At 44.2% G+C, this 22,138-nt stretch overlaps 1 protein-coding gene across 6 annotated transcripts in view; it reads right to left on the bottom strand.

The window, feature by feature from the left end:
• Positions 1 to 22,138, bottom strand: part of LOC117807394 (nuclear factor 1 B-type-like) — a 68,665-nt gene that overhangs the window by 10,266 nt on the left and 36,261 nt on the right. For 4 of the 6 annotated variants that reach the window (XM_034676670.1, XM_034676674.1, XM_034676672.1 and 1 more), the window contains exons 3-10: positions 17,992 to 18,048; positions 16,096 to 16,164; positions 12,033 to 12,153; positions 10,739 to 10,860; positions 7,496 to 7,627; positions 7,149 to 7,333; positions 4,669 to 4,807; positions 3,578 to 3,660 (exon numbers count right to left, since the gene is read on the bottom strand). In XM_034676670.1, coding sequence (XP_034532561.1) covers positions 3,578 to 3,660; positions 4,669 to 4,807; positions 7,149 to 7,333; positions 7,496 to 7,627; positions 10,739 to 10,860; positions 12,033 to 12,153; positions 16,096 to 16,164; positions 17,992 to 18,048 — 908 coding nt within the window. The remainder of the gene's footprint in view (positions 1 to 3,577; positions 3,661 to 4,668; positions 4,808 to 7,148; positions 7,334 to 7,495; positions 7,628 to 10,738; positions 10,861 to 12,032; positions 12,154 to 16,095; positions 16,165 to 17,991; positions 18,049 to 22,138) is intronic. The other 2 variants (XM_034676675.1, XM_034676671.1) reach the window with 1 other exon arrangement.

Genomic DNA, 22,138 nt, shown 5'->3' with positions numbered 1-22,138 from the left:
ACATGCCAACCTTACATACAGATTGCAAATTACTGCAACAAAAAAGCCACACACAAACTGTGTCTCCTTTGCATGCATTATGCGGGCGCACGTGTCGGCAATCCAGCTGAGAGCTATCTCTGCCAATACCAACCTAACCTTGCCCTGTGGTCAACACATTCATTTAGTAATGCATCGGGCTAAAACTGCACTGTTAGCACTCTGCAGGCAGCAGCAGACGTTCTGCAGAGGCTCTTAAGAGGGATTTAATCAGATATATACGCATACGCTGAATATTCAAAGCCATTTATGGCGGTCGAGAAATGTGCTCTTTCTCCTCCGAGCACCTGGGCAAACACATCAGGAGCGATGATGGCTTCCTACTTAAGCCATACTTAAAATCATTGGTGTGTTTTTCTCATGCCATGAGATTTTTACACGAAGAAATGTGATGTAGTGGCGAGGGATGGAGAATCTAAGGAGCTGATCTCAAAGACTTCACGTTTTTTTTCCTGATCAGAAGCCATCTAATAAAACTGAATAAAAAACAATGCATCATGTTCCATCCAGTGTGTTGTTGCGTGTTTATTTGAAGGTTGGGAGACTAAGCCCCCACGCCGCTCCCGCGCTCTCCAGCTCACAAAAGCTTGGAGAGAATGTGCGGGTTGGGCCAGACGCTCGGTGCCACCGCTCCTCGTGGGGCTCGCCATCTGTCCGCTGGCACCGGCACATCAGAGTGGCACAGGCAGGCAGCGGGGGGAAAAAAAGGGGGACAGAGCTGGGGAACGTTAGCAAACAGATGCGGGCAGATTGTGGATTAGGATCCTTCCTTAGATAATACCAAATGACATCTGATCACGGATCTTTCCCTGCGGAATGCTCGATGGTGGCATTCCCTCGAGGGGTTAACCAAGGCGAGAGATGAATGGAGGGTTTTCACACATTCGCTGCCTGGGAATCGTAGAGCAGGTGTGGGAGCGTGTGGTGGTGTTGTTTTGTTTTGTTTTCTTTCATTTAAGAAGCCTACTGAGTTACTGAGTGTGTGTGTGAGTGTGTGTGTTTGATTACAGCCTGTATTTTAATGGTGCAACAGCTTAAAATAGAGACTGCTCTGGAAGTAGATTTTACTAAATCTTTACTAAAAAAGTATCATAATTATCCACTTTCTGTAGTCTTAAAATAATAATAAAACCATTTATCCTGAACAAGAAAATGGCTGTTTGTGTCTGCCTCATTGAAAATAATGACTCAAGTATTCCTAATATGCCCTCCGACACGTCTGTTTTCCCTGTTTAAAATCAAAAATCAAAGGTAGCTTTAAAGGCAGCAGGAAGGGTCATACCCTCTATCCATCACACAGACAGTCACACAAAGACACACCTCTGTGGTCCAGCCCCACATTCAGCTGGCCATACTTAAAAACACTGGAGACAAATCTATGTGACGTGTTTCCCTTTCCTCCCCAGCCTAGCGACAAACGGCTGCAAACCAAACAACTTAGAGTGTTAGTAAGCCTCTCGCATCCCGCACAATAAACATCCCAACGCCAGATGAAGACAATGACAGAGCACTGGGTGAAAATGTTTAGTCCTGAGGGACTTGGCTCGGTGTCGGCCCGCTCCGCTAGGCCAGATCCCAGGCTGTTAAATCAAACCACAGAAAACAAAAACAACTGTGACAAGCAGAAGCATGATGAATCAATATGAAGACTGTTTAGAGTTCCCTAAGTCGACAAGAACATTTATTCATGTGGTTATAGAATTAAACATCCTTCGAGAAGATGTCACTCTTCTGCTTACAAATCTTTCACTTTTTAAGCTCCTGTCTTTCTGATTTCACTCTTCACAAACACAGAGCGTCCAGAATTTGCTTTTCTTTGCCTTAGAATAAATGATGTCTGGTCTTGTTAGTACAAAGGATCAAGAAAATTAAATCTTTCAATTACGAGTAATGGGAAACAAACAACAGTATCTCTTTAATAACCTCATAAAAACGTATTTCTGAAGAAGGTGTTTATACAAACGGACAAATCTAACTTCATATCTAGAAGAAAAAGGCCCTCAGCAGCTCGTGCAGACTGCTGCTGTCTTTATAGCTACTCTGTCCTGCTGCGAGAAGTAGCAGGGCAACAAGAAAATGTGGAAGACAAACTGTGCGACATCAGCCAAGTGAAACCTCCCTCTCCTCCCTTTACTCCTCCTGAGCGAAATAAAAGCATCCTTTGACCGCTGACAAACATAAATTCGCTATTTTTCTTTGCCTTCAATGATTTAAGGATAAAACGGGGAGCTTAAAAAGCCAGGAGAGAAAAAGAAAGACTGGAAGAGGAGCCTGGAAACAGAGGCCAGCTTTGTCATTTTACTTAACATTAAAAAAAGAGGAAAAAAATCAAGCTGAGGAGAAAAAATCAAGCTGAGGAGAAACCCAGCGATCATTATGTAGCCGCGTGCAGATGCATTCAATTAGTTGTGGTTGGAAAAGCCTTGGCCTGAGACCAGCACTCTCAATAAGACCGAGTAAAGTGGGGGGAGCAACTCTCTCCCGTCCGACAACACCGCAACACTCCTAACCTCGCAGACGCACACAAACACACCCACACACAGACATACACGAGGTCGCCACATCTGTCCGAGGACCGCTGCTGGGGCAACCGCGTGACGCCAACGCTAAATATTCAGGCTGTGTGCTCTGAAGGAGAGAGTGTACTGATTCCATGTGGTATGTGTGTGTGTGCGAGTGGTCCTTAAGTTATGTGTGAAGGAAACAGAGCTGAGCACATTATACTCTCAAAGACACCCACATGTCCCATCCATCTTGTGAGTGGTGGCCACACAATGACAGTGCATTTCCTGACACTTTCATTTTTTCCCCTTTAATGTAACCTTGGGAACGAGATGCTTCTCCTACCCTTGACTTGAAACTACAACACACACTCACATTCACGCACAAAGTTACATATTGTTTATGTGACGATACTTCAAATTCAAGATAATGTAGCAGTGTACTTTGCAGTTTGTAGAATCTATGTTTTTACAGCATAGATTATTGATGCATGGTTAATTCTAAGCTGTCTGATAGGTTTATTTTCCCCCTCACTAAATATGTTTTATTTACTCCTTCAGGGAATAAAATGTTGGTCACTTTAGGCTGTTTCATGGGTCCTTAAAAAATGTTAATTACACAACATTTTCTGTTTGCACTAGCAAAATCAAATGTGGGATAGTACTGAAGTAATTGAAGGAACAAAAACTGAGTCTACTTTCATTAGCATGCTTCATACTTCAATCCTACAGAGGTCTGAAAAAACTGGAATACATAGTGAAAATATTTGACGTACACATTACACGCCAAAAGTGGATGCTAAGCTTGACCTCAGCCTGTAAGTGCTCTGATCTGATCTACAAGTGCTCTAATTTAACAAGACACTTTAATGCTGCCTACAAATCAAATTCAGAGTGTGGCAGGCTTCTGCAGAGGGCAGGGATTTCTCATCTGATATGCAGGGGGAGACATGGAGGGGAGGGGGGGAGGGGCAGATAATGAAAGGATAAAAGGAGCAGGTGAGCTGAGTGCTGGAGGGAAGGGGGGTTAATCTCACCTGTTGCTGGTGGAGGAAGGCGGGATCTCTCGTGCTCAGGCCGACAAAACGATTAGCCGTCGGGGTGCCAGGGGCTGAGTAGCCTGGGTAACACGGCATCATAAGAACACAAATACATGCTTGCATTAAGATTGGCATTTCAGGAATTTGACATGTTGCTGTCGCTCTTGTGCAAACTGAGTAGCAGTCAATTTGTCCTCAAAAAACCTCAATCAAAAGCTGCGTACGGAGTCCCACAGGGTTCAATGTTGGGATCACTCCCATTGTTTTCCACAAAAGAGATTTGGATATCATTGTAATGTTTTCTATAATTAGAAAACCTCATAAAGAAGTTTGGCAGAGCTTTTTTTTAGAATGCAGATGTTTTACTTTTGACACATATGAATGAAAAAAAAATTCAGCTGCAAATCTTGCTTTTCAGTCAGCTTGCTGCAATAAAGCACATTTGTTTCCGAGGTGTTTGCAGGGGCGTGTCCCATCTTTTTTGATTGGGGGGCCAAACTGAGGCCCTGACTCATGCAATGGGGGGCATGACGTATGTGTGCACTAACACACACACTTATAAAATCTACTGCTATTATTAACATCTGACTATCATACAGATATATTCATATGCATAATATTTTGACTTTAAAAAGAACCATTGTGGCAAATTTACAGAAACATTGACAATAAAAGTATTTTTGAGTTAGATAGTTAGACTGGACTTTTTTAAATTTAAAGTACCAACAAAAGTAATTGTGTTACATTAAAACACAAAGAAAACTACTAGAAGTCTGTTGTAACCCAGTCTTTTTAACAAGTCCCGCCTCCGGAAAGGTAAAAAGCCAATCAAAAGTTAAGATTTGGGAGTAGCACCTGGGGTGGTCAGTCAGTTTTAAAGGGGTGATACACCCCTGTGTGTAAGCACATAGTGTAACCACTGACGAGAATACATTTGACCACACTGCATCTGACTTGTCAACTAATGTTTAACAGGCTTGAGACTTTCCAAAAGAATGTGCAACTCAAAATTGAAAACGTGTTTTTCAATCCTGTGTCAAATTACTGTTCAAGTACTGTTCCTTTGTCTGTAGTTTAGAATGACTCACCTTCTGTGGATGTGGTGATAGGCTTGGTGTCAGGCATGGAGAGCGAGACGGGTCGCACAGTGCCATGGTGTGGGGAAGGAGCCAGGACCGGGGTGAAGTGGCCTGGGACCTTTCCTACCACTTGACCGCTGCTGTTAGGCTACAGGCAGGGAACAGAAAACCACAACGATAAAAGAACACAAGTTAGGATGTGTATTTAAAGATGTTTGTTAAAAAGAATGACTGGTGTTTTCCAAATGTTCACACCTAACTGTGGAGTCATTTACTTCAGCTTTGCTTTGTTTGATTGGTAAGAAAAATTGTGGGATACAACTCATGTCTAAACGACAACAATATCCAAAACATTTGCAAGAAAGTAGCTTCAGTTCAATGTTCTTTATCTGACAAATTTATACCTGACCATACTGACTTGTGTTTCAAAAAGGACAGTAGCACTTTGATGAAGGCGCACCACAAGCGGCCTTTATTTCCTTTCTGTGTGCCCCCAGCACCTCGCACCCTGTGTCAGGACAGCCAAGCTCTATTCAGCTGCGTATGTTTACAACCTTTTGTTCGCTTGTAAATGTGCACTTTGGCAGATCTTAATGAACCTATACAAACATATAAAAAACTGTTCTTTTTCTACATGTTCAGCATCGAATAAGCTAAAAGTCCTATCACCATTTCTGGAGGATTTAAGTCATGTAAGCTGCTCTTTTTCCCCTCACAGACCAATAAAACACAGTCAACAACAAAAGGTGACTGTAATGCTCACTCCTACATTTAATGCTCTGCGTGAAGAAAAGATGGCAGTGCTCTAAGTCTCTTTGTTGTCACAGTTATTACTAAAAACTCTGGGGGGCAGGAGTAACAATAGCTCCTCCGTCACTGGCGATGGATTTCCTACATGATTTTACACAATGATTTTAATGGTGGCCATAAACGGAATTTAGGAGGACTCTGGCGTGAAAAGACAGATAGAGCCGCGGACTGACCTGTTACAATGGGGTGAATGCGCGGGTATAGAGAGCGAGGCAGAGGGACCATATATATAAAGAAGGAAATAAAGGAAGCTAGTGGGAGCTACTCTTTCAGACTGCTGGAGACTGTCTGGGGCGTTCATTTCAGGGCCTCCCCAAGTTCAAAACTCAAACAGGCCTTTTTGGAATAGAATTGTGTCCACAGGGTTCCCTCCCATGTGAATAGAATGTTTAATTAGAGTGTAATATAATCTGCGTTAAAGCAAGCATAAAAACATTCTGGCACTCTTCCATGGGATTATAAGCGCTGTGTTATTTGCCGAACACCCCCCCCGCCCCCATCCTCCCTCTTTCCCCAAGTGGTCTTCTAGCACTCCCGCTTCCCTACCGGACCCAACATCGCCAGCCCTGCACCGCCGCCACCCCCCCCCCCCCCCCCCCCCCCCCCCCCACCTCCTCTCTTCTGTCTCCAGCACCCCAGCAGAGGGCCAGTTAATTCTGCACAAGAGCCGGGCCCCGGCAACGGCAAATATTTACAACCTTTATCATTCCCTGCGGTTTCTCTCTAGAGTAACAGCCAGCCCCCCCTGCACCGACCCGCCCTCCACCACCCCCCCAACCCGAACCCGCTCCCTGCTCTGGAGTTGGAGCCGTCTACGAGGCCTTTGTTTACAGTGAGAACAGCGGGGATATAAAACTCACATAAATATCACACAGCTCTCTCATCTATACAGACGCCTGCTCTCGCGCTCTCCGACACACTGGCCGCTGTGTGTATCTAGAAAGTATAAAAGCTCTCAGCTTTTTGATTTACTACAACGTCTTGATACAGTTTAGTAAGTCACGTGTGACTGCAGGAATAGTTTGCTTGACTTTTTTATGGAGGCTGGGTAGTTTTCTTTAAGTAAAATGTTGGGACTGAACCATAACCTTTGCCATGAGTTTTATATCAAACTGGAAATATACGCCTCTCTCTGTCACTTCAAGTGGTCTGTAAAGTTCAGTCTGGAGCTGCCAGCATATTAAAAGTGGTTTAATTAAACTATGATTTCAAACCCTGTAAATTGCTCTCAACAATGCTCCTAACAATGGAGATTATAATTATAGACTTTTTTACCACTGATTTTATCTCCCTATATACAGAGCAGGCCGGCTAATTTAAAAGATGTGTTCATTTTAAGATTTCCAGGAGATAATTAATCAAGCTGTGGTCATCATGAAGGTTTAAAACATCTCATTTGGGGTTTGTAAAATTATACTCATCGTTCAGACTTCATAAAACTCATTAATAAAAAGAAAGGACTGCCCTCTCTGCAAATGTAGTTGCAAATGCACCGATGAGGCAGACAAATGCATGCTATTTATCTTATATGCAGTCTGGAGGTCAGATGGGATAACATCGGATGGGAAGATAACAAACAAAGAACAACTCCAGGCCATGAAAGTCCTGCCAAACCAGCCTCTGACTCTTGGCTGACAAACTGGATGCTTTCAAAACAAGCAAAAGAAAAGCAGACCGACCTGGCTGCTCTGTGGGCTGGACGGGTCGTACGACGGCACGTAGCTCTTGAGGGGATCGGTGGGGTTGAGGTGGGGCGGGTAGCGGATGGTGGTGTGCGAGAAGTAAGGTGAGGGCGCCGGGGGCAAGATGGCCGAGGCGGAGAACTGCAGGGGCGAGTGTGGAGGGGGGCTCCTCGTCGATATAACTGCAAGAGAGAGCGACAGGAAAGCATCAAGAGAGAGTCTGAGTTCAGATAAAGTGATCAACATTGATCCCAGACGGTAAATGAACTATCTGCATGGATTTTTTCAGCTGTGTTCATGAGGAGAAAGTCGATCACAGCTTCTTAGAGTCACCAGCCACTCACCACTGTGTCCTACACCCGTTAGGCCCGGGTGGTGAGGCTGAGGGAAAGTGCTGAGTCGTGGTGAGGAGTCCTGCGGGGAGGTGGGGCTGAACAGCGGCTTCTCTGGCTTCTTCATGGTAGGAGAGGACATATCTGGTGAAGGAAAAACACAGAAGATATAAATTTACACTCAAGGGCAGAACATTTTTAAATACATTAAATATCATTGAAACTTTTTCTTTTTTTTTTTTCCTGCAAAAGTCCAGACTGTCCCAACTTTTCTCTTCTTCAAAAGGAGTGACTGAAAGGATATCTTTTAATAGAAGAACTTGAGTCGTGTTGCTCTTTAAAAAAAACTTCCTGCAGCTTCTGCTAATGCTTCCATTTCTCATGCATGAAAGGAATTAAGTGCCAAAAATGAAATATGTTTGAAATCAAGCAGAATTTGATCTGCCTGGGATTAGTATTACCAAGGGCCTCATGTATTTGGCAAAAGCAGCAGTCAAGGGAAAATGTTGTATTTCAATAGCAGACATCACAAAAGGTCAGAATCACTTGTAATCTCTGGAATCATTACAAATCACCGGACGTCTCCAAGAAACACGGGTCCTGTGAAAAATGTAACTTTTGTCATGTCTGAGGGAGACAATTAAATCCAGTGAACTGATGCTCGCTTGTAAAGCAGCCGGTCGCTCAAATAGGATTTAAGAATTTCAAAACCCTCACGCAATCTTAAATAGAACATTACACTGTAACATCTGCTCGCCTGGGCCTAACACAGCGCCTGACAAGCTCCTGTAATTCCCCATGAATAATCCAGAAGGCTCAGCAGAAGAACTTGTTTTTGTTGAAAAACTTGTGTCGTTCTATAAACTGGAAGTATGTGCACAAACTCTACAAGTCGCTCATTATTGCTGCTCTACACTTCCATGAGCAATGTTCGGCTGTCACGGATGTGGGGTTTTCAATTTTCCATGGTGAGACGCGGTGTCTGAAGGGAACGTGATAACAACGAGATGCGAGGGGCAATGGCCTATGTCTGCGCGTGCTTCTTCTATGAACATCCATCAAGTGCTCTTCTGGGCGGCCACAGATTTGTGGGGTGTATAACTTTCAAATCATCCATCTCTTTCCCCCGAAAATATGTTACTAAAACCCGGTTTGTGAAGCACAGCCAAAGTATCACTCGTCCTTTCCTCACAGAGAAGGATGCACCCGAGTCAGAGGAAGAACCGCTCAGTCCCAGAGAGAGAGAGAGCGACAAAGGTGGCTGGAATTCAGGGGGATTTCCCACTCTGAGGTTGCAAGAGGATACAGGCTTAAGTGCTTTCATTTTTGTGTCAGAGGGAGAAATACCTTCGGGAAGATTGATATCACAGCTTAATGTTTTCATGTAAGAACCGGACATTTCTGCTGTGGAGGTTTTCAGCTTTTCTTCTAATTAAATCCATCAGAGGGCGCACCTCGGGAAATCAGACCGGACAATTAATTACCAGAAATAAACATTTTAAATACATTAACTCAAGTGTTTTTGCTTTCAGGCTCATTTTCCTGTAGTTTCTGGGATATTTTGCATCAACAGAGGTAAAAACATATCCACAAAATCTACAGAGAATCTATGTCTTCCTCTAACGGGAGGAATGATAACCATGTGCGAAAAATGACCACTTGGCACTTGCTCAGCCTCATCTGGGTTTAATATTGCCACACTTCTCATTTATTCTCTCCTGACAGAGTAATGGCTGTCTTTGGAGAGTTTCCTAGCCGCTGCTTTCCCTTTCTCCTCGCCCCAAAATGTCTAGGTTTACTCAGAGCTATACTCCCAAGCCTCATACGCAGCTTTCCCTTTCTCCTCGCCCCAAAGTGTCTAGGTTTACGCAGAGCTATACTCCCAAGCCTCATACGCAGGGACGGGCTGAAATTTCATGCACCCACATTGGGCTGTGGTTGAATCATACCACTGCTGTGTCTCTGGTGAATCAAGTGGTGTTTTCAGCCTTCCAATGCATTGTTACATTGAAATAAAAGAGGATAAGATGGAAATGGAGGTGTTAGAGAGTTGAAGTAAATGTAAAACTACACTATTTATCGCTTCTTTCCAATCATTTTGTTGTAGCAGCCTGACAAAATGTTTCCTAACATCTTTGTCTGAGTAAGGCAGAGGCAGCGCAGGCAGCAGAGTGTGCAAAGAAGTCATCAGAGAGCGAGAATGATCCGGAAACACGGGACAGTGAGGCCTTAATTAAAAGGTTGAAGTGCTCTGCTCTGCACCAGGAGACAACGTAATGAGACATGCAAGTTGTCCCGTGAGGATCTCGCTTCCTCTCGCACGCAGAAGCATGCAACACAGACCCTTTCTTTTTCCGGATAAGCCTATAGGTATGAGCTTACGAGGTGAGCTTTATGTCTTAATTCCCTTCTTAAGTAGTTATGTACTGTAAACTTGGCACATGATTATGAAAACTTGAAGGAGAGGGCTTCCTCTCAAGTTCAGCCAAGATGTATAGGCTGGTTTCCTGTTGAGGAGTCGTATGATACGTTAGCTCTACATATGACGTTTATAAACAGGATTTTTCCAACAACAGAAACTAGCGTTTCAGGTATCTGTATGTAAAGACAAGGACACACCCTACTTTTGAAAGCTCACAGCTTCACTTGTATGAAAGTTAAGTGCATATTCCAGAGTTCTGAAAGTAAGCAGAGTGTCGTTAATTTTGAGATCCGAGGCTGTGAATTACAGCTGGAACAGTTTGTTCTCCTAACGGATGCACTCTGGAATCCAATATTTCCTTTGTGTAAACGACAGGTGCAAGAGAATTTACATTCACACAGCAGTTCACGGCTTTAAACATTAATATGAGTGGCAGTGCCTTAGGCTATCTCTGTCATGGTATGTCTTTTAGAAGGGTTGAACAGGTTCATACGCAGAGAAACCAGATGCAGCTCATCCGCGACGAAACAGACTGATGTACAGTAGCCATTGTCGAGGCTGAGAGTTAGATCGAGTTCAGCTGCTGTTGAGAAACAATGTGAGGGCTTCACTTTGATCAAATCTATTTGCATGGGGATGAAATAAGTAATCCTCTTTTCCTTCATTAAAGTCTGTCAACACGCTGTCGAGCAGCGTCAGGCTGTGCGAGGCTGACTCTGGATGTTTGTGTGACTTTTTGAATGCGAGGGAGGGTGTTACTGACAGGGTGCATCCATGCCTGACGAACCTCAAATGGGTAAATAAAGGTGGTCAAATAAGAACAGGAAAATCACCTCCGTCTCTGTCGTGCCAGTTCGCCCGGGTGCTGGCTGGTGAGCTGGGAGACGAGTAGAAGTCAGGTCCTGTTGGGCTGGTGTCCATGTTCTCCTCCATGTTGACGGTTTTGGGCCTTTTGCTGTGGGGCGAGAAAAAGTTAAGCTTTAAATACGGACAGTTTTTTTTTGTGACATTTGTAAAGATTGCAATCTGGCATCTATAGGGATTAGGGGCAGATGGAGTGTGTGGTTGGCATGGATTAACTTGCATTGTGTGATGGTGTTGATAAAAGTGCGGTACCACATTTTGAAAAGTTCACAAACTCTCTTCAAATTAATAAATGCTACCAATCTTACTTCTATAGGCTTGATATGAAGCTACTGCTAAAAATGGCTAACATATCTTAGCACAATGGCTGGAGGTATGGATTATGGGGCCAAAAGTTTCAGTTTTCACTTCCAACAAACCAAATCTAACTTGTTCATTAAAGCTCCTGTCAGGAACTTTTGGTTTGTGTTGATTTTGGCGTCCTCTGTGGACAAAATGTTAAGATTTATCTGTTCGCGAAGACATATAATCCTGCTGACTGTTAACAGCCAAATTATCACTCATTGACAATCTTTTTTTTTTATATATATATATATATTTTGGGGCTTTTTTGCCTTTATTGGAAAGGACAGCTGAAGAGAGATAGGAAATGCGGGCAATAGAGAGTGGGGGAAGACATGCAGTAAATGGTCAACCAGCCGGGAGTCGAACCGGTGACCTCTGCAACGAGGACTATAGCCTCTATACGCTTAGACCACTAGGTCACCAGCGCCCCAGACTCAATGACAATCTTTGCAGATAAAAATCAAACAAAAAGCTGCTTCTACAGAGTGCTCTGTCTGACACCTACACTGCAGAAGCAGTTTCATCCATTAGAAGTGTCTGTACTTAGACACAGAGTAGTTTATCTTTCTGTCCCTGTTTCTGTTTTAGTTTGTGGCTCATTAAAAGGCATTCATTTTAATTTCAGTTTCTTTTGTAACCATCTAAAATATACTCACTGGAGCTTTAATACATTTTGCACGCATGCGAATACGTTTTTTATTAAATGTCAAATAATACCTCTTAAAATTCATGATGAGTACCCACACAATGGTTACTATTTGCGCCATAGAAGTTTTAAAAACAACATGGACTTCGGTCATGCCCTGCCCTTGACTAAACATCACTGTTAAAACCAGCACAGTGTTGAGGCTGTGCTGTTTATAATGAAAGGAATACTTAAAAAGAAAAAAAGCTTTTGTCACTGTAGCTTTCACTGACCTGCCGGGAGGGGAGGACAGGGAGCGATGCAGCCCCACGCTGGAGTTCAGGTCGTGATAGTAGGGTTGGCTGGGCATGTCGGCCATGGAGAAGTTTACCGCCGCGCCGTGGGTGATGGGCACTGCAGAGGACACAGGGAAAACAAAGAGAGACAGTTAAACTGTAATCACTGCAAAAAGGAGGACTTCAATGTCAGCAGTGTTGTCAGGCCGGGTACTTAGTCTTCCCCCAGCCTTGCATCTAGAGACGCACAATTAATTGCACGATAGCTTGACTGACTGTTATTGACGCTTTGTGTTTAGAGGCGCTCTGTATCAAATTAAGCGCTCCCTTTTCTCAGGTTAACTGTCTGACCATCACGGGCATTTCTGCTGAGCTCCCAGATTAACAAGTTAGTGCTTCCCAAAGTGGCAGTGGCTGCAGGTAAGCACTTCTTCACAGGCAAGTGTACTGGAGCTGCATTTCATTTTGAATCGGTGTTACACTTACATTATTGTTAATATAGAGGCCAATGTTAAACTTATTTCAGTGATAACAAAAAGACGCATTTAAGTGTCACTAATATGTAAACATGGCAGCAAGACCACAGAATATTTAATTTTTTTAATGTGTTTTCTGGCGCCAAAATACAGACAATTGCTCAAAACAGCTGAAGGAGTGCAGCATCTCAAGATTTAAAATTGAAATTGAAAGTTGAAATTAAAATCACAGTCATCAACATTTCTTCACTTTCCTACCACCCACTGTAAAACACAGCATCTCCTCTCTAAGTGATTTACAGTGGAAAAGGTGTTGTTTTTCTCACTGCGGTCAAGGTGAGGTGTATTGTTTCAAGAGAGGATGGGTCGCTGTTTACAGAACAAAAGGAGTTCACCACCCATCCTCAATCTCTCCCCCTCTCCCTCCCCTGTCTCTCGATGTCTCTCTCCCTCCAGTGTGTGGCCCGCGAGGCAGCCTGCAGCTCGAGCGGTCGCTTGGTTTTGAGTCGATGAGAGGATGGAGTGTGTGGCGCCGTCTGTTGTGGTCTGAGGTTCACCACTGGCACGATCCCTCCGCCAGCCTCCGCCCTGGCAGCTTGCTGTGGCCCTGGCAGCGTCCCCTACCCGCTGCTACCCACACCGAGCTGTCTGTGGAGGAATGCATCCGGCCCGAGGACGCTGAATACAAGACCATTGTTTTGTTTTTCTTTTTTTTTCATTCATGGCTGAGGATACCCCCGACCATGTCTCTCTGTGCTTGGTTCTCTCTTTCTCTTTTCTTGGCTCGGTGCAATATTTGTGATGCCGCTTGGCTGCCCAGCCAGTCATCTAATTTAATAATCTGGGCTTTGACTTTTAAGCTTAAAAAGCAGCCAAAGAAACAATGATGCTGCTAATCATTTGCCACACAGTGCTTCTTTTAGCAGATTACTCCCTCTTACTGTACAAGAGGAGGGGGGGGGACAAAAAGTGCACTATTGGATCAGCATTTTCTTTGCCTGCACATGCCCACATTACTGTTGACAAAATATTTGTTACACTTGTAGCTGAGGCTCCTGTTGCATTAATGAGTGTCCTCCTCGAAATGCTGGATTGCAAGTCAGCCATGAACTCCGCAGCTCCCTTTGATGGACTTCAAAGAACGTCTCAACAGCCTGGAGAGTCGGGAGAGAAGCGTGATGACGGACGAGCGGCTGCTTAGATATCTTCCCGGGGAGTGACCGGCTGAGTGAGTGACAATTCCTGTGTGTCCGTCGACCTTTTTAAAATTCCAGCTCGACTTCAGTCGGCTTTAGTGAAACAGGGCTCGGTCACATGAGAGCAAACACGCTGGCGCAGCGGCCATCTGGTCAGGGGGCAAATTAAACACCAAACAAAAACACCAGGCTTTCAGAGGAGATTCAGCCTGAGAGTGTCCGGAAAAAGGGCTTCTGCCTCTCGGAGGAAGAGTATGAGTCTGTTCACCACACCAGAAAACACATGAATACAGAAGGTAAACAATAACAAGGTCAGCTTTAAACTATCTTTCTCAGTACATTACTGTGTAAATGCACAAAAAAAATCAAGCTGCCCCGGATAGTTTTTGACAATTTGGGGAATTTCAGATCTAAAACTCCTGTGTGCAGGAATTAAAATGCATCATTTAAAAAAAAATTAGTGTGTACGAGTATTTCTGTTGCTAAAAATCTATTGCTCTTGGATGCCTAACACGATCAGACAAAGGGACTGCCCATGAAAACCAGCCTTTCAGCTCACGCCGGTGCGTTTACATCCGTTTGATTTTGATACGAAGAAATTAAAACATCTGCTTGGTGTTCTCTTGACTAATTGTTTGGTGTGGAAATGCTGGGAAATGGTGGAAGAGACTCCCGCTTTCACAGAACCACAGATGGCTTCTTGAGATCAGTTGTTGTCTCAAACCAACTGTCCAAAACACAAAGACATTCAGTCTGCCATGCTGAAACACGAGGAGAAGTTCTTCATTTGAGAGGGGAGAGAAGTCATTTGTCGGTCTAATCAGTGATGAAAAGGGGAACTCATTTATTTAATGCAGGATGACCTTTTTAATCACCTGGGTAATCATTTTGGCTCGCCCTCACTTTAACAATAAAGAAGACAAAACTGCTTCTATAACATGACTAATACAGTTTTTTGGTGGGGCAATATCATAGATATATTGGTCCTGGCTTATATGTTTCCACCACTCATTTCTAAACTTATCACCGTCTGCAGCACACTCTGCAGAGCCTGACAGCTGTGGAGACAGTTAGTCTTCACTAGACTTGTCTGTAAATGTCTAATATTAAGAAAAAAAATCTAGTTATTTATTTGAGGATATTTGTGTTAAATCCATTCAGGTCAGTTCTCATTTTTCCAGCTCAAAAGTTTACTACATTAGCAGGCATGGTGGTAATGAGTTGATTTCCTGATTACAAAATCAATTGGTATCAATCACAAAAATCTGATATCAGGGTGCTGGTGGCCTAGCGGTCTAAGCGAGCTACAGTCCTCGTCGCAGGGGAAGCCGGTTCGATTCCCGACCGGTAGAACATTTCCTGCATGTCTTCCCCGGCTATCTACTCCCCACATTTCCTGTCTGTCTTCAGCTGTCCTATCAAATAAAGGCAAAAAGGCCAAAAATATAACTTAAAAAAAATAAATAAAAAAATCTGATATCAGTCAGGTAAAAATTTTCTGTCAATTTTAGATACATTTCTGACTGTGATGTTGACTTTAAATTACCAGAATGTAACACTCAACGGGAATTACACATCACACTGCCTCTAACCACAGGGCTGCAGTGGACTGGTGCACACTGAAACCGACGCTGCACAGCACAGGTACATTTCTTTTTAAACACAGGTTGTTGGGGGTGACTGTCGTCTTTGTGCACCGCAGGCACGTTCCAAAGCTACAGCTCAGAAGCAGTGCAGGTAAACGGCGCCTCGGGGTGCTCTGCTATTAGAGGCAGGAGCACTCAAATCTGGAAGAACAACCGTCAACGGCTTCGTGGGGGCCAGACATGTCCGTACAGATGCACACAGGCTCATGCAGCCGTCTGCGCAGTCATGTGTTCTCTTTGTACGGAGCAGACTGGCCAAACTAGATTTACGACACTACAGTTGTACAGTTGATTTGAGTTCAGTCAGAGAGGCTGCCTTTCTTAGAAAAGCGTCAAGCGTTCTGCAGTTCGAGGAATCAGTTGTTTTGTTAATAAGAAAATAAACCAGTCTTCATTTGACGACAGATTAAGAGTCTACACACTGAGATGCTTCAGTTATCTGATTAGACTTCCTCTCAGGGTTGTGTGGGCGCATATACACTGTGATTGATTGACGTCTCCCTGACTCTCATATTAACTAGGTTGCACCTGTTAGTTCAGGGAAACATACACCTTCCACATTCTTGTAAGTACAACGACTTTGGTGTCCTCATTTGATTCCGAGCTCGGCTCCGCCCAGCTTAAGCCTGAGTGGAGGTCTGATCAGTGATGGGTGAAGGAATAAAGGGAAAAAGCTCTTGTATGTACAGCATGGTTAAAAAATACAAAACAACAAAACGACACATGACGGCTGTGCACTTACTTCTGGACACTCGCACCAGTTCTGTAACACTGAAGACTCCTGATTTGATGAAGCTGTCTTCCAAGTAGACTGTAGGACAAAGACAAACAGAAAATCAAAATGTTGTTCCCGTTCTTTCAGAGTGTGCTGAGAACAAAGTCAATAAAGCATCATGTAATGGAGAAACAGAGGCAGTATATGGTGCCAGCCTGAAACACGTCCACTGAATCCTAATGTCTTGTTTTTATCAACTCTTCATGTAATTTAATTTAATAAATTATCTATATTAAAACTGGTACCCATTTAAAATGTACTATTGCAGATCTGTAAACATGAAAGTACTTTTTTTTTGCTCCAAATGAATAATAAAAAGTGAGTTTTTGATCCCTTTTTTATCCAGCATTTTCATGTTTGTCCTCCTGTAGTTGAAGTGATTTGTCATTTCTTTCTGTTTCCATGAGGTTTAAGCTGTGTTGACTGAAAATCAGTGTATGATAAAGAAACATGTTACATCAGCGAAGGATTGTGTGTGTGCAGCAAAGAGTGACAGGACAGGTGCGACTGCGAGGAGGAGAGAGTGACATTTGGACTCCTGCTGCTGCTGCTGCTGCTGCTGCTGGAAGTGCAACCAGCGAGCCTCAGGCGCTGTCCATTTGATTAAACACACAAGCAAACCTTAATACGTGTCAATGTTGACTCTGACAATACTGCTAAGATACAGTAGAACAAAGGGACATATCCAGCTCAGAGAGTCGTATTTAAACTTCTGATTATTTTGAAAATGCGAGGTTGCTGGAGTCTTTCCTGTGTAAATAAACCTTTTATGTTTATTGTAGATCGTTTCAACAAAGCCAGATTCTCTCCTGTTCTCTGAAAATGATGGTAAGACTCAACAATGTTGTGCATTTTGCATTTGTTGTGTTCTGTATGATCTGCATCTCAGCAACAGTAATCAGAGGCTGTCAGTCAAGTAAAACAGCCAGACAAGTTATTGACACCCAAATGACTCCGGCTCAGCTTTGATGCCATGCCAGCGCCGCTCGCTCCGTGCCAGACAGATAGGCGGGCGGCTCGATTGGCACCTACAAAGCCCTGATGCCTCCAGTGAGCCAACGGCTTTTGTGGGGAACTGTGCCGCTGCTGAGGGGCCTGAGTCACTGGCTCACATAGCATGTTTTCCTTGGCACCTGTGTCGGCAGAACCTGCTCTTGAGGTAGAAAACTAATTATACTTCTCCAACTATTTTCATTCCAACATTGTGACGACACAGCGCAGGTCAGACCGGGGGAACGGCGGCGCTGTCAGGGAGCATCCTCTCCTTGACACAGTCAGATATCCAGCCAAAGGTGCAAAAACATTTTCACTAGAGATCCGGAGAGCCTCTCTAATTATATTTCTCTGTGTTTGTTTTGCCACTGGAGTGATGACAATTAAAATTTGATGTTCCTATTAAATTTTATTCCTCCTCTGAACAAAGCTAAAAACTCTGGCCTTCACCAAAGGGTGTCATAGAGGGGGCGGAAAATGGCTGCTTCTATTCACAGCAGTAGTTAAAGTCATGTTTATACATCGGTCCTTTTTAATTCAGATAAATTCTCTTCTTTGATAAAGTCATACCATTCTGAGGATGCTAGTTTTTGATTTTCAACCTTTGGTTAAATAAAGCTCACATTAGGATTTCATGGAACAGAAGATATCTCAGCTGTATGGGTACACCTACGGCTGCTACAGCTCTGTTTTCTTCTTACAGTTAAGGTTTTCCCTTTTGCCTCCAGGTCTCTGAGTTCATGGCAGATCAACGCTATTTAAACTAGGTAAGTTACGGTGTACACAGGCAACTGTGCAGAGGGCGAGCTGCAGAGGAACAATAGAGCGATGACAGGAGGGAGGAGGGAGGATGACTGGTACTGTACATACCTGGAAGAGGGTTCTTGCCTGGCTCATTGTTACTGGGACTTCCTGACTGCTGTGAGTCTGCAAACACACAGAGAAATAGGAGGGAGGGAGGGGGTTACAACATGCCATCTTACTGAAACACGGTGTTCTTGTCAGCATTGATTATTTCCAGCAAAGATAACCAAGCTGCTGGGTCAAAAGGCTGCATCCTTTAAGGTGTTGTAAAACAAGAGGAATTGAGCTGCTTTTAAAGTTTGCTGAACACGTTTTTACGACCACAAACTCACTGAGGTCACTGCTAAACTAGAGGAATTAATAGAGAAGTAACTTCTGTGAAGACGTTAAGCAAGACAAAGTGCATTTCTTGTCTTATTTACCAAACAAAGAAGAGCTTATCCACTGAAGATTAAAAAAGACAGGTCTGTTTGAACAGCAAGAAAGGGGAGGGCATACAGCTCAGTGTCTGACACAGGATAGTATAAAAGTTTTGTACCAGCAGACGTCTGGGTAATTTTTCAAAAGGGGCTGTAGGAGTGTAAGGGGGGGATACAGAATGTGTTCGGTCCTGCTGTGCGAGGTACGAGCATAGAACAAAACGCTGAGAGAAGACAGGAGGGGCGGGGAAATACAAGGAAACATGTGTGGAATTCTTTCCACGGGCTACGCTGCACAGGGGTTGGTATGAGATGGCCCGGACTGACGTTGTTTAGCTTGACGCCTCTCTGAGAGGGGGAACCAATCAGTCCTCAGCCATGATCACAGACAGGCGCAGGTGGCCTTCTCTTCCTACAGCACAAGTTGCAAAACATTGAAATGAATGGGATAAAGTATTGTCAGATTTTCATCTATGTTGCACTTCAGTTTTAGGATTTAGCAAGGCCCATGTGTAGCAACCGCACATGGAGTAACACTAGGCTGCTGCCGTGCCAAACAGCGACCAGCAACGTCTAAGTGGACCCCCGTAATGTTCCAAACTGGCCCAAACCTACACATTCTCTGAGCCAGAGAGGCCCCAACCAGAACCAGCAGATTATTATCTCTGCCTTTAACACCAGAGAGCCGAGACAAGAAGTGGGAGACAGTGAACTCAGATACCCTCGCCTTGCAACAACACCCCTTTTCCTGCCGCAGCTCTCATGAGCTGTGTTACAGAGGCAGCAGAGGGAGAAGGAAAAAGAAGGGGGGGGGGGGACAAGAAGGAAGAAAAAAAAAAAAGTTAAAAGATTTATCCCTTTCTTGTTCTCCCTATGTGTCTCTCTGCCTCTCTCTCGTGTTCCCTCGCTCCTAAATTTGACTATTAAACGGCACTGCAAAAACAGAATGTTCTTGGCCGAGGCTCAACAATGACAAAGTAGGGAGGGAACAGGACCATACATTGAGGAGACACAAAAATCCCCTTTTTTTTCGGTGTGCTAAGTCCCCCCCAAAAACAGAACAAGTATCATAGGAGTTGTGGTGTTACGATGGACTGTGCTCGGCTTTCTGACATCGTCAAAGATAAGCTTGACTCCTGTTTTCTCATCATGGAGTCTTGTGGGTATTAAAGGATCTCCGTTAAATTTCTTAGGTGTGAACTCAAAATAAGATTGTCATATTCATCGCCGTTCGGACTGAAAACCATGATTTGATTGTTATGTCTGAATCTAAAAAATGACAAAAGTGACAGAATAATGCCAAGACTCAAAGATGGCAATGTCAAATAGCTTGTTTTTGACTGATTAACAATTTAAACTCGACAAAATGATGACACTGGAAACTCTATTAAAAAGAGAGGCAGCAAATCTTCAAATCTGACAAGCTGTAACAAACTTATCATTAGCACTGTCTGTTTAAATCACTTTAACAACTATCAAACAACCAAAACTGATGTACTGAAAGTTTCTGTGAAGCACTTCAGTACTGTCCACCAGTCTACATTGTAAGTTATACACTCGTGAAAACGTTCAAGTCACTGTCTGACCTCAGCAAAATTCAAAGTTTCCCCTGTCTTCATCAACTAAGCAATGAGTCCCTGAAGTTGCCCCCTCACACACACACACACACACACACACACACACACACACACACACACACACACAGACACACACACAGACACACACACAGACACACACACACACACACACACAGCGTGCAGAAGCCTTTTGTGTGTAGGTGGCGTTTGTGTCCATTTGGCACAGCACATGTCCATAAAGTGATTGCAGGGAGCTCAGCGGCCTTGTCTCCCTGTCTCCTCCTGCCTCCCCCCCAGTGCCACTTTCAGAGTCATCCATCAGTCTACTTACGACTGCCAACTCCACACTCGCGCCCCCCAGAACTGCTGAGAGGGAGAGAAACAGGCGAGGGGAGAGAAAAGGGCACAGTAGGGTATAGAGGAGGTAAACGCTGAGGGGAAATAAAAGACGAAGAAGAAGAAGAAGAAGAAGCGAGGAGGCTGAGGTGGAGGTGGGAGAGGTGTTACGGTTCGTTTGGTTGAGATCAGAGTTTGTGGGGTTTTTTTTGTTTTCTCTTTCAGTTCTTCGAGGCCTGAACAGGCAACCATGACAAAAAGAGCAGATGGTGGTGGCAATTAGAGATCCTAGGCAGCTTCTTCCAGCATGAGGCCCCACTGTAGCACCAGGAGAGACCACCTGGATGACTCAAGGTGGGATGCGAGCATATGGCGCATCTGCCAGGCCTGCACCGGAGCAGGAAACACCTCCCCCTGTTGCATTACATTTTACCTTTGACCCGAGAAGGGCGGCCTCGTGCTTCTTTGCCTTCTTTTAGGCTGATTACAGTGTTAAGAGCTTTGCTTGCACATTTGTTAGGCCTTAAATGTGATGATTATACCTACTCAGCACTTATTATACTTCTAATCACCTTAGTCACTCAACAGGTATTTCAATAAAGCCTCATTTTAAACTCTGAGGTATGCTGAAAGAAGATATTCCTGGATGTAAATGCAGATGAATCAGCTGGAATTTAAAAAAAATAGTTGACAAAGTGGCAAAAATGAAGTCAGGAGACGGGATATGAGGAGAAGTGAGGTCTGATATCTGTGTCTAAAAGGTGTCCTGTGCAGAAGCCGGGCCAATCCGATAGTCTTCAAATAAACAGTAGTGAAACCTGTAAATAAACAGTTGCGGTCGAGGAGGCTGGGCTTTGCCCTGGGAGCTTGGCAGGGCTCGATCACAGGGCCAGACACCACACACACACGCCCTCTAACACACACACACACACACACACACACACACACACATTCACATAAACACTGCTGTACACACACGGCCCTTTTCCAAAAACAACATTTCTTGGCACCCTCCGTCCCGGCCACTTGTTTAAATAAACAAACCGGTTCATGAAGGAAGTGAAAAAACAGATCCATGTAAGATTCAGATTATCTGCTGTTACTCAGCAGAAAAAAGCAAAGGAGGGAAAAAGCAGCAGAGAGGGCTTGTGGGTATTTTGGATGTGTCCACGAGTTCTTACACCTTCTTGTCCGGTGGGATACTTATCATACCACTGTAACGATTAGGGCAATTAGGGGTAATGGCAACAGAAAACTGGCTCGGCAAGAAAGTTTTTCAGTGCTTGTGAGGTTTCTCCACGCCTAAGTGTGTTACTCGCCTGGATTTTATAATCACTAAAACACTCACACACTCTCTCTCCCCAACCCACCCGCTCATTTTTTGGCATGGTACCCACTCTGTTCCCACTAAATAGCAGAACACACATGCACATGCACACACTGTGTGGATTAAATTAGCCACATAGTTTGGGAAAGTTTCTTTTTTTGTGTGTGACAGCGGCAGTGCACGTTCTTCGGCCGCAAACACTTGCAGACACGTACAGATATCCTCCACAAAAAAACTGAGCGCACGCGCTACACGCACACCCTGCAGATGCATACCGCTGTCGACATTTCAGGAGGAGAAGCCTGTCTGGCAGCCATTTTATGCCGAGCGGGGTTCTGTGCACATGTATAGTACTCTGGCTGCCAGAGGCATGGGTCCTGAGCCAAGACGCATTTCAGCAGCCTGGGGAGGCGAGAGGAGGGAGTATGGAGGAGAGGTGGAGAGGGGTGGACTCCCGGAGAAGTAGGGAAACAGAGCGGGAGAGGGGCAGAAAATATCGACCTAATTACGGAGCAGCTCTGATGCGTAATGTTTCGACAATACAGCTGCTCCTG

This window comes from Notolabrus celidotus, chromosome 23 (genome assembly GCF_009762535.1).
Source record: "Notolabrus celidotus isolate fNotCel1 chromosome 23, fNotCel1.pri, whole genome shotgun sequence".
In the NCBI taxonomy this organism is placed as follows: Eukaryota; Metazoa; Chordata; class Actinopteri; order Labriformes; family Labridae; genus Notolabrus; species Notolabrus celidotus.
This window is presented reverse-complemented; position numbering and strand designations above follow the sequence as displayed.